The sequence below is a fragment of the Anser cygnoides genome, chromosome 13, assembly GCF_040182565.1.
Source record: "Anser cygnoides isolate HZ-2024a breed goose chromosome 13, Taihu_goose_T2T_genome, whole genome shotgun sequence".
Classification (NCBI taxonomy): Eukaryota; Metazoa; Chordata; class Aves; order Anseriformes; family Anatidae; genus Anser; species Anser cygnoides.
In genome coordinates this window covers 2,834,023-2,847,236 of record NC_089885.1, presented here as the reverse complement: position 1 = coordinate 2,847,236, position 13,214 = coordinate 2,834,023, and the positions used below count along the sequence as shown (strand labels likewise).

Here is a 13,214-nt window from a genome sequence, read left to right as displayed (position 1 = left end):
TCATTAAAAACTAATTGTTCAGGAGAAAGGTGTGTCTTGAAGTGCTGAGACTTTCTGGATTCAGGAATTTTTCTCGAGAAAGCGGGCTAGTGTTCCTAGCCCTGCAAGGTCCCAATTTGACTATTAACCTCACCTGTTTATAGCAGAGGACATACTTCAGCTTTTGTTGGTATGCATGTCTGTTGATGTCTGAAAATAAATATGCATGTCTGTTGATGTCTAGAAATAAATATTTGTGTATGTTGAACTTGTAAAGATGCAATCTAATTGAGAAGTCATCTTACTCAGCTGGAGAACTGGCAAAGTTCCTTGTAGATGTGACTTCTGTTGTTTTTTCTTGATGTTTTCTCCTTTCACTGTCTTTAAAATGTAGTGCCATGTTCTTGGGTCATGTTTCCATGCATTGCATCTCACTTAACTGTTGTTCAGTTTTGGATTAATTTCTAAAGCACACAATAAACTTCCTGTTTGACAGTGCTGTGGAGTTGCCATTTGATTGCATCTTTTTGGACTAAAGATTGTTTCTTGATATATTTAAGCTTTCATCCAGCTGTTTGTTTGGTTCAAGGTTTGTACGTGTACTAAGTAGCAGCTATTGCTTTAGATACTTGAACTATTTGAAGAACTTGTAATGACACTCGTACTGGAGCTTCCTGTATTCCAAAGACTTTTTGTTGCTTAAATAAAATTACAGTAACCTGTCGGTGAGACTTTCTTTGCAGAAATAATTCATAAAAGATTTAAAAAGGAGGCAAAATAAAAAGCTCTTACTAATGCATGTGGAGTCATGCAAGAAAATAACTCTTTAGACTTCTAATGACTCAGTAATAAGCCCTGAATAATAGAAGTTACGGAAATCCTGAAAGACCATTAACCACTCTAATTATGTGACATTGCAGAGGCATTGGCAATTGTAGCAAATGATACATAAGGCAAAATTTTGCAAAATGTTTCCTTTCTACTTAGTAATAGCTTCTTGATCTCTTGGTGCTTACAGGGTTTTACAAACTGGAATAAAAGGGATTTTAATCAGTTTATTAAAGCTAATGAGAAATACGGTCGTGATGATATAGATAATATTGCCCGTGAGGTGGAAGGAAAGTCACCCGAGGAGGTCATTGAGTATTCAGGTTTGTGTATATTTCAAAATACATTTCTTAGTCGTGTCGAATAGCCATTGTTTTTGCTACATGTTCTTCTACAAAATGTAGAATTTGGATGTGTATAGGAAGAATATTGTAGTTCTCCCCAGCAAATTTAATTGTGTTAAAGGTTAAGTTTGCAGCATAAACATGTCTTGAGCTATCCTTTTTCCTCAGCAGAAATTTAGAACACATTGTAGTTGATTTACATTGACACGGTGGTCTTCTAGAGTCATGAAGTTGCATTATAGTGCCAACATAATTCTTTATAGGTTTATATACTGTTCTAGCTAGTGTGCTGTGTCTTTGTCTTTGGTATTTGCACAACACCTTTTAATTTGTTCAGAATTCTTCCTGTTTCATCCTTATGTTTAGTTTTCCTAAAATCCTTCATAAAATGTAGCCTTGCAACGTTTTGCATGTTAGCTTAAAAAAAGAACAGCTCATCAAGAGCTCCCTATGAAGTGCGGAATTTACATCTTTTAACCAACCCAAAGAATCAGGAGAAGCCACACATTACTATCTTTTTTATAAGTCATACGCTAGGTAGTTCCTGTTGACTTTAGAGATAGCAAGTAAAAATTGACATATGAATAAGAATGGTGAAACAGGTTAGCAGCATTAAACCATGGTTATAACTAACTACCTTTAAAAGTAATTTTTCCCAATTTTACTTAACTCCACCTATTTGTATTGGATATAAACTGTCCTACAGTTGTTACTAAGCTGTTGCTTATAGTTAACTTAAAGACAGTGAATGAAGGTCTGTGCAAGCTTTCTTTGCTAGCACAGTAAAAGGGAAAGTATTACTGAATCTTTAAGGTTTTGTGGATCTACAAACCGCATTACATTTTCTTGCTGAAGTGCTTTAGTTGAGTAAAGGCGAAACAGTAAAGCAAAAGATCTTATTTTACAAATTTTGTTTTTAGCTGTTTTCTGGGAACGTTGCAACGAACTGCAGGACATTGAGAGGATTATGGCTCAAATTGAACGAGGAGAGGCAAGAATTCAACGGAGAATCAGTATCAAGAAAGCCCTTGATGCCAAAGTAATCACTGCAGGATTTTTTAATTTTTTTTTATAGTGACTGCTTCTTGCTAACTCTGTGGTTACAGGTGGATGTAATCTCTTACATCCCTTCAGAAAGGGAACAGTTGGGGATGGGATTTCTATTTTTATGTATCAGTAATCCACATGAATATGTGATAAATCCATGATGTAGCGCTGTATGTTTAATATCAATATTTTTGCTTTGCATTCAGATTGCAAGGTATAAAGCACCTTTCCATCAGTTGCGTATCCAGTATGGAACAAACAAAGGGAAAAATTACACAGAAGAAGAAGACAGATTTCTGATATGCATGTTACACAAGATGGGCTTTGACAAAGAAAACGTGTATGAAGAACTACGGCAGTGTGTGCGCAATGCTCCTCAGTTCAGATTTGACTGGTTTATCAAATCTAGAACTGCAATGGTAGGTGTCAGTTACATGGACCAAGTAGGCATCTGAAGAATTTTGTTACTTTTTAAGCTCTATCACATAATTTGGATTTTCGCCAAAATACTGGAAAGTAGGAAATAAGTGCTGAAAAAATAATTTTGGCTTTCATTCTCAAAAATAATTTCGTTTTCATTCTCATTCCTTATTTTTAATAAAACTACCTATTCCCTTAGTACAACAAACAACACAGTAGAGCTGAAACAGATTAGAAAACTCGCCAAGTTGAAGTTGTGTGTTACCCGAAGGGATTAACGCAGAAGTACACTAGCCTTACAAATGTTACTTTTATTGCAAACTGAAAGTTTTAACAATATTTCCTAGAACATGACTGCTCTTCAGAATTTTTGGACTATATTAAAGGCTCAAAACATCTGAATTACATACTTGGAGGAAGGAACAGCTTTTCTAATATTCCTACTTAATTTCTAAAAGCATGAGAAAATTTTCAGAGAGATTCATGTGAGTTAATCATTGAAGCTATTGGTTTAAAATTAACTTTGTAATTTTGAATAAGGATTATCATATTTAAGTGCTTTTTTCACTTAGTTTTCTGCAGATTTTGTTTATACTCAGAAAAATAAGTTGGCTAGATAGTAAGTGGACTAGTACTCTGAATTTTGGCTGTATTTTTTCCTTTTTCTGGAGAGCAGAGGCATTCTTTTTTTAATTTAGATATTAAGTAACAGAACATAATACTAATGGGAGTGTTGGTGGCTGCAAATGATAAGCTATGTAGGCAGTAGCCTCTGAGTATGGGATGGTTTTAAGGAAACTGTTAGCTCAGCCCTGGAATCTTCGGTCAAATTTACCTGATTAAGTTCCTTCTTACAGATAAAAAGTACAAGTTTGTACCTTATTTAAAGACCACGTGTATGTGCAATTGGAATGTGAATGTATTTATAAGGGGAACGTGTACTTCCCAATTTTTCTTATAATACCTGGAATAATCTGATCTTACTTTCAAAGAGTAAGAGAAGAAACACCTATTTTTTGGTTTGACTGAACACAAAACCATATGTGCATGGCTGACACAAAATAGTGGAGCACCCTGTCCCTTACACAGCTCTCATAGATACTTCCCATTGCCTTGTAAGCAAACTTCTAATTAAATGATATGTTGTGGTCACGTAACTTTCATGCCATTTTGTATATAAATCTGCATTTTTGGATAGTTCAGTAGCTGCAGAGCCACTGGGCATTACTTTTCACTCATTGTTTCCAGCCTTAGGGAATGTTCATAAAATGTTCTTAGTTAAAAATAATTGAAGACTTTTCTTGCTGAAATGTCTGTTTGAATAGATACTGGATTTAAAATTGTGACCATAAAAACCTCTCCAATATTAACTTTAGTTACTTTTCAGTTGTCTTTGGAGGAATCTGCTTAAGGAAATAATATAAATTGGTACTAGAAATTAAAAATATAGCTCAACGTTTAAGATTAATTGATGTTTTTAAGTCAGAGGTAGACTTAAATCTTCTAAGTCTTCTTTCAGATTATTATGTTCCTTAAAAAAATCTTTTTAAAGGAGAAAGGAATCATTTTCCTAACATGTAGAACCGTGTTCTGTGGTATCTAATGCTGAAATGGAGAGACTGGGTGGAAATACAGTGAATTTTAGCTTATATTTTCTCAAAATTCTACCTGTTAATACTATTTTTCTACTGTTATGGAGCTGAAATAATGGTATGAAAACACAAAGATAAAGTAATCTTTCATTTCATGCATCTATTAATTTTCTTAATTGTTATAAATGGCCATGATATGTATGGTTTAAATTGCCAGTAACTGATACACTTTATGCATACAAATACCATGGTATTTCTGGGGAGTATTCATTTCTGTGGGTCTATTTTGCACTGGCTTGATGCTTTTTATGATGAAAAGTGTTGGAAAGTCATTTGATTCCGAGAATAACATACTAAGTATAAATAGAAATCTTTTTATAAAGAGTTATGTAGTAAGTTCAGTGAAAGTGGATAAATTAACGCCTTCTTAGAACACTGAAGTTCATGTGACCTCAAAATTACCTTTTATTGCATTCAAACTCATGAAACAGGATAGGAAGGGCAGTGTAATTCTGACAAGTACTTGTTACTGGGCTCTCAGACTTTGTGTTCAACTAACCACTAGATGTCTCTTGAATTCCGTATAAGTAGCTTATTTATCTTCCATCTTCTTATTTCGGTTTCTTTTCCTTCTGAAGGTTTCTCTTTGGAAAACAAAGATTCTGCTTCAGTGATTTATTCCGTAAACAGTTTTTTAACCCAAAATGTAAATTTTCAGAGCTTGAGAGTGCCTAAAACTATGATTTTTTTAAACTATGCACAAAAGCTTAATTTTATAGTTTAGTAATTATTCTTTTATTTCTGTCCATGCAGAAAGAATGCAGAATATCATGGCAATAGTGAATCACATATCTGTTTTCTGGGCGTAATTTATGTACGTTCTTTTACCTTTCTGTAACCCTAGCCAGTGTAAGAAACGATTATGTAAATACAGGAACGTACAGGCCTGTTGACAGAGCTTCAGACTTCTACTTTCTCTATCAAGCCAACATCTCTGCCTTCGGTCATGCAGAAGGTGATGGTTCAGTGCTCCCATCTTATTTATTGCAATACTAGTCTTTATAACTATGAAGTGAAGAGCAAAGTACATCTCATCTCTTTCAATCCTAAGGAGAAAAATATCAGCCATACTGAATGAAATTGCAACTCTAAAGGTGCAGGGCATTTTACACTTGAAGTGTATTTTTGTAGTACTGAAATGAGATGGTTCAGTCCAGGATCAGTCCATACAGAAATTTCAGGAGTTCAGGGCAGAATTTGTAATGCAGATTCTCTTTGTGATAGTAGGTGTAGCAGAAACCTGTGTGCATACCACATGCTACTGTCAGCTGCTTCTGTGATTCTCCTGAGAAAGTTGTTTTTGATTCCATCCTCTGCCCTCTGCATGTTCTGGGGTAGCAGTCTGGAAAGACTAAATGTCAACCTGAACACTTGATTATAGTAAACATACGCATCTATACAAGCATTTTTTTTTCCTTGCAAATAAGAGGGTTTTTCTCAGTGCTGTAGGCAAATGTCTGGAGGTTATTTCTTGGTGCATTTCTGATAATTGTTTATCTTGAATTTAACACCAGGTAATTTCTCTTACACTCAGGAAGGTTGAACTGCTTGCTTTTGTGGAACAGATTGTCATCAGTCTATACCTACAGCTCCTTTGTCTTCGAGTATAACATGCACAAATTCAAATGATGGAAAATGCTTCTGACATACTGGCAATCATTTTTCTGCTTCTGCCTCTTTTCAGTCACCTCTATTGATTTGTGAAGTGTTTGGGGACAGATCTCTGTTCTGTGTTTGGGGATGCAATACATTTTGGGATGGCTTGCACCCAAGTTTTCTCAGACTTGTAGCCTTTTTATCTGAATGCTGTTGTTTGCATGAAATTTGAGGGGTTTTATTGGTTGACATGAGAATATTTATGGTTGTGTTTGTGGTGGGGGGGTTGGGGTTACTTTTACACGGATGTGGCAGAAATGACTGTAAAACTACATGCGTGGGACTGGAACCTTTCCAGCAGGGAGTTGTAAAGACAAACTTCCTGAATTTTTCTCTTTGCTTATAAGAAAGGTGGAAGGATTCTGTGTTCATTCTGGATTGTGCAGCTTTCATCCAAGGCCTTGCAGCCCGATTTGTAGAGGAATCTGTGGCACCTTGAGAACTTAAGGAAAATTGTTAGTCTTAGGACATGAACTTCTCCAAGATGAGTCATATGCTTGTCTGTTTCAGAATGATCAGGATCAAGAAAGCATGCATGATGGCTGAGGCAGTATGCAGGTTACAGATGCTAAGAAAACGGAGACTAATTCCTGGGCAAAAAGGTCACCTGTTCACTTCATGGTGAATAGACCAGTTGTAGGTTGAGCTTTATGCTACTAGGTAATTTTCGGGTAGCTTATGGTTTACTTTTTTTTTTTTCACTGAGTTTAATAGGTAAGATGCTCTTTTCCAGCTTTTTTCATCAGAAGAAACCTTCCTGCCTTGTGCTGGAAAGAGCTAGCCATGGAATTGCTGTTTTCAACATACTTAAAACAATAATAATAATAGAAATAAGTACATATTCTGTATTTGGTAAGAGAACTATTTTTCCAGATGGGATACAAGAATCAAATGATTTCTGCTACCAAGCCAACTGTTATTAACTACAATGGAAGTATTGTGACAGTTGTACTGGAAATATTTTTTAATATATAAATGACATTTTTGTCATTTAATCTTGAACATTTTCAGATGGCTTGGAAGTCTTAATGCTTAAAAGCATTTAAGGCCTCCTACCTTTTGGGTGCATTTTGACTGAAGGTAGATACGACAGTGAGTTCAAGGCTTAAAACTGGATAGATTTTTGCCAGTTTAGAGCTCTAAAGTGTCTTACCTCATCACAAAAAGGTCTGTGTGCCACCGCAAAATATTGCTGAAGATAGCTTTGGTTTCTTCCTGCTTTAAAGATGTACCTGAAGACCCCTCTTCCTAAAATCTGGCATAGTATGCTGGCAGCAGTATATTATTTGCTTCACATAAACATGATGAAAGATTGCATCAGTCTTTAGGAACATCACCTTGGAAGATATAGGCAGTCCTGAAAACTGTCAGGAAGCCAAATATTTCAGTAAATATCTTGCCTTTCTCTCTTTATAGAAAAGGTTGCACTAAGATAAAGACGGATGTGCAATAACAAAGTTGATCTTACCAATCTGGGTATTGAACACTTCTGGAAAAACAGTATTTTTTTTTGTAGATGAGAGAGTTTGTATGATGCATTTAAAATTTGTTGTTTTCTGTTTCCTCAGGAGTTTCAGAGACGCTGTAATACTCTCATATCATTAATAGAAAAAGAGAATATGGAAATTGAGGAGAAAGAACGAGCTGAAAAGAAGAAAAGAGGATCAAAAGTCACATCGGTATGTTGAGCAGCACTTTATTTCCAGGGTGGTAGAATTCAATTATATTTTTGTTAGGAGATGAAAAAGAAGGTAATAGTAACTGATTGTTTAAATATAAACCATTAGTTGAGAGATTAAACAAATATCTGTCTATTCACAGCTCTCTTAGATTCTATGCAGATGTTCCCAATTCATAATATTTTGGGTCCTTACTTATTTTTTTGAGAAGAGGCTTTAGTGTAAGTAGCTAAGGCACTTTTTAAGAAAGCATAGCTCTTCTTTCTGCCTACATGATATGTTGACTTCAATCTAAAATTGTTGTTACTCCACTACGTACTAGCTTCTGGAGGAAGAAGTAAGAAGTGCTCCTTTTATTTTAAAGATTTGTCACTTTATCAACAGCAAAACTATAAATAAATCAAGGTCCTGATCTTCTGATCCAATTCATGGTGTGCATAGTACTTGTACCATTGAGACCACGTAATGCAGAACATCAAAAAAGCAAAAAGGGTAGCAGAATTAAGTGTCTAAATCTGGGATTTTTGTTTACCCTTCTGTTAACTCCCACAAAACTGAATTTAAAAATAGAATGCATTAATGTTACTTATCTTTTAAAATAGTTAATGTACTTAAAAACATTGTGGTATGATGCCACCATTTGCTGGAATTAATTTTTTTTTCTTTTCCTTTTTAGTCACAGAAGAGAAAAGCAGATTTGGCTACTGAGAACTCCGGAAAAAAAGATGCTAAGAAAGTGAAGTCGTGAACTCGCAAAATGAATGCTAAATATAAAACTGCCCCTTTCTTGTCTTCATCTACAAGTATTAATTGCCAACTTCTTTGTATTCATGGTACTTGCTCACAAATCCCTTGGTTTAATTTAGCAAATTTTGTATATTTACAATGTCTTTCATTACCTAGAACGTGTAGCTTTATATTTTATGCATTCCAGTATTTTTGTGTACTGTATTTTGTGAATTTCATGTCTTCTGCAAAATTCACTCAGTCCTTGTTTTTTTAAGCTTATGCTGAAGTTTTAGCTTTTATATGTTTTATATGCTGCTGCTTTGAAAGGAAACCTAGATTCTATAGCTGTATTATTGTTGTTTCATATTTTAAATTTATATGGCTGTGGGAAAATAAACTGAATTAAAAATATTTGAAGAGAAATGTACTTCACCTTTGTTCCCCCCCCCCCCCCATCCCTTTTCTGCATAGCTACACCTAGAGTGAATGTTAAGGTTTGTATAATTGTGCCTTCATCATCGATCAGATTTTCTTCAGAGTATATAGATAGGATCAGGAGCATGCCAAAACAAAAAATCTAATTAGACTGACATCCTTGTTTGCTGTCAGCATTAAATTGACATTTTTCTCAGAAATACTCAGAAGGAAAGCCAGCAGATACTTATATTTTTTTCCTTATTATCATCGGTTTCTGTTGGGCTGCATATATGCTTAAACACAAGGCAAGGTGTTTTTTGGAATGACCTCTAGATGGAACTTTTTATACGCCTAATGAACTGAAGTAGTTGACTAATAGCTTCTTTTTTAAGTAGCAAACAAAGTTCATCATCTCCTGGTTGGTAGGCTGCTCAGATATGCTGCCTTGTGCTAAAAGATCTCTGTTGCTCTAATTATCTCTGCTAACTTTCTGCTTTTACCTTTGATTCCAAATGTCAGTCAGAAGCAATGGGGATATGTTATGGAGTGCTCCTTTTTAGTATTTCTATTTTAATGAAGGGATGAAAGTGTTGGATGTACTGTTTTTTTTTTTGACTTCGCGAGAATGGCAGGTTCATAGTTTCTGTTCACCTTGGAGTCTCTGCCTTTCCCAGATCAGTAGAACAGTGACTGTGACATCTAATGTTTTACTTTAATCTTCTGTCTCTGATCTGGTGTTTAGTATGGACCTTGCCACAGTGAGGCTTGCCCTTATAATGTCAAGTCTAGATTAATGCAGTGTGCTTTACATGGTACTTTCCTTGAAGACGACCTGTAAATTTCTACTAGTACAGTTTGCTTCCTTCTTGAGTGGTTTGAGGTGATAAAATTGCTTTGTATTTCATGCTTGTGTTGGCTACCTTTCTCTTAATTTTGTAAAACTTTTGGCTTTCATAAAATATTCTTGAGTTTCATAAAACTTCTCTTGAATTCTAGGACACGCTTCTGTCTGCATTGTTTCATGTCAATTAAAATCTATTGGAATGGCTCTGAAGTGTTCTGGGATTAATCTCTATAAGCTTGATGAGTAATTTCTAGACTTCCTTGATAGTCTGCATTTAAGGTTTTGTGCAAAATGAGTGTGATGGCTTGGCCTGGCATCTTGAAAGATTACTAATTGGATTTTGTATTTTGGTGTAGAGCTTTTGTTTGGGGACCAAGTCATTAATTATTTGTACTGGGCTTTTATTTGTAAAGCTTGTAGATTAAAAAGAAGGGTGTTTATCTGTTGAGATTCATCTGAGTTGAGAGGTATGCCTAATAATGATGATGGGGCACATCTTTCAGACAGAAGGCTAGTGATGGGTGTCAATATGTTTTTAAATGAGTATGCACCCCAGGTAGGATAGGGTGAACTCGGAAAAGGATGTCTTTTCAAATAATATTTTTGGTATCAGAGTAGTCGACATCCTCTTTTATCCTTGGTAGAAGGACATCTAGTCTAATCACGGTCTGTAAAATGGCTATGCAGCTACATCTATATGATCACAAATCTCTGGAGCATTGCTACTAATAGAGGAAGATGCCTTATTTACAGTTACTTCTCCTCTCCTATGTCACTTGGTAACTTTATGATCTGAAGTTATAAAAACAAGTAAAAAGGAGGAGGGAAATAAAGGCTGGAAGAGCCAAATGAATTTTTATTTAATTACATTGGCTAGGTCTAGACCTTATTCCATTGCTACTCTTTAGCATAATCAAGTGAACTTTTTAATGCCTTAAGTATTAAAATGTGTATTCTGTTTTCCTGTTTATTGCAGATTAGCTTTGTTTCACTTGCATGTTCTTGTGTATCTGTTTTTTGTATTCTTTGCAAAGTATATGTAAACTTAAAATGGTAATATCTCAACTTGTTCTTTTATGCAGATTTCTTGGTTTTCATTACCACTTGAGTTAGTATTCACTTTTCTTCCTCAGTGACATGGTATGCTAGCTATGTAGCAAAAGATCATGCAGTCGTTCTTCCAGATATTATCCTCTTGATCAGACACCTTCTCTGAAGAATGATAGATACTCCCAGGAACTATCTGTTATCTCTTACAGTCTGTAGTTCCTAGTTAAACTAAATGTGCTGTTGAACACAGTCCTTGAGAGCACTTGTATGCTATATACTAGTTCCTCAGCATATTGAGTCTTCCCATCCATCATGTCCCACAGTGATAACTAAAGAAAATTGCTAACAGCTGCTGGTCAGGATTAAAGTAAAATGGATCTTTCTTTTCTGTTTTCATTCTTCATGTTGCACATATCTACACAGTATGTGCCTAGCAGAATCCAAATGATATGCTGCTGTGACTCAAAATTAGATGGACTGAAATAAAGGAATCTTCTTACTTTTAACTAATTTTTTCTTAGATGAGGAATACTGCTTCTAAGAAACTTGTAAGCACTGAATGTAATGTCATAGGAGGAACTTCTGAAAAGTCTGAACCTTCAGGCAATTTGATAGTAGCTAAAGAAATACGATATAAAAGGTCTGAAAATAACTTGTCTCCTTTGGAGTACACAACTACAATTTGATTATGATAGCATTGGGGTTGAAGAAGGAAAGTAGTGCAGCAATCTAGCACTTCTCATGGTGCATGTAACATCCTGGGAAAGGTCACAACGGTTCTTGTGTTCTTTTTCTTTTAGTTATTTTCAAGTTATCAACACTTTATTTTTGAGTGGTGATAAAAGTTACAGAGCTGGCCATCTTCATTGTCCTTAATTTCAAATTATTATAATGACCTAAAGAAAAAATGAAGTTTTCTATCTGCTGGTAACGTAAGCCATCTTTAGATACCATTTGAACAAGTAGCATCGCTATACTAAAATATTAACTAAGATTCTATTTCTTGTTGATTGGACTTGCTTCTTGGATTTAGTGCTAATGCAGGTTATGGTTTAAAAACAGTTTTCTCTTTGAGATCATAAGCAAGGGGTACAGTGTATGGGAGCTAAGGAGAATCTGTCTGAATGCCTGATGGAAGTAACTTGTTACGTGCTTCCAGCTGTGTGCTGCCCAGTCCGCAGTCAATCCACAGGCTCTTTCTGTGCATGCCTCTTCCCCATGTTCATTGGAGGTGTTAAGTATGTTCAGTGATCACAAATTAATGCCAGAGCTATTAAAAACCAACCAACAACAAGCTATGCAGGCCTTACAGCTTGAAAAAGCACGTTGAATTTTGCAGCCAGCTGCAGCCTGTGAATATGACATGACAAATGTTTGGTGCAGGCATTGGCATTTGTGGTGATGTTGGAAGGAACTGATTACTTCTGGTCTGGTTGAGATACTCAAGTTTGGTATTCATTACCTTCTCTGTCAGTTTAGTCCATGTACTTAGCTTCAAGCATGTTTGTAAAATGCTTTGGCGGATCACAGTTATAATGTTTGATATATTTTTTTCTGAAAGTTAAAATTGAACTTTTGCATATTTTGAAATGTAACGTTTTAATTGCATTTGCATGGTACCCATCCTTTCATAATAGCCTTAATAGGAGTAAGATTTACTGCCTTCAAGTCTACATTGTGTTGTTGAAAGTTAACTTCTGAACTCTTTAAAAATTACATTTGTTTCTTAAGTTGTACATATATAAAAACTGATATGAACCTTATGTCTTCTGGTAACTATACTTCTGGTACGAATTGGCCCACGTACTTGGATACTGTTCAAAGTAGCTGGATTTGTTTGTATTGTTTTTGTACCTCTCATAGCTTTCAGGCTATGGTAGCTGAATATAAGGGGTGTGTGTGGCTGTTCCTCATCTGCTTTCAAACTTTCTCATCTCCTGTGATCTCAAATTAAATACTAGTAGTGCCTGTATTTTTGTGACAGCCTTACCTGTGTTGTCTCTTGATATGATACAATGTATGTTGATGCTTTATTAAAGTATATTACTGTTTTTTTTTCCCATACCTGTGGTGTGTTACTAAAATAAAATAGTTTGGAGCCGAAGTCTATGAGATGCAGAATGGTAGGGACCAAGGAATTTCATCACTGCAGCTGTTGGTCACTAGTAGTAGATGTGGCTACAAGAACTACAGTGCTTCAGATAGCTCTGCTTAGTGCCTGGCTGATGATGATCCCGTAGCTAGATTCTGCTTCTTACATATTCTTTGTGTCTGTTTTGGTCTGCAAGTGCTGAAGTTTACTGTTTCCAAGATTTTTTTTTGTATGGAAACAGTGCCTACCAACTCTTCTGGAGAAGCTGCTCTGTTCAAAGATCAGAACTTGTAATGGGAACAGCCATCCTGTCTGCAGAGCTACTTGGTAGTTCCTCCTGTTGGAGGACTTGAAAAATGTAGGACAGCTCTGTGCCACCAAGTGGGCTGAAGTCTGGAGAGAAATACTAAACGGTTGTAATAAACCTAATGTTAATAAACAAAGATTTCTGAAGTCAGGCCTGAAGAGATCACAGAA

At 35.5% G+C, this 13,214-nt stretch overlaps 1 protein-coding gene across 2 annotated transcripts in view; it reads left to right on the top strand.

Annotated features, from left to right (window-relative positions):
• The window catches only part of SMARCA1 (SWI/SNF related, matrix associated, actin dependent regulator of chromatin, subfamily a, member 1), a 33,579-nt gene extending 20,870 nt beyond the window's left edge, over nt 1-12,709 (top strand). For both annotated transcript variants that reach the window (XM_048070691.2, XM_067004889.1), the window contains 5 exons: nt 998-1,130; nt 2,072-2,190; nt 2,405-2,617; nt 7,495-7,605; nt 8,282-12,709. In XM_048070691.2, coding sequence (XP_047926648.1) covers nt 998-1,130; nt 2,072-2,190; nt 2,405-2,617; nt 7,495-7,605; nt 8,282-8,353 — 648 coding nt within the window. In that variant the 3' untranslated portion in view covers nt 8,354-12,709. The remainder of the gene's footprint in view (nt 1-997; nt 1,131-2,071; nt 2,191-2,404; nt 2,618-7,494; nt 7,606-8,281) is intronic.
• The last annotated feature ends 505 nt before the right edge of the window (nt 12,710-13,214 follow it).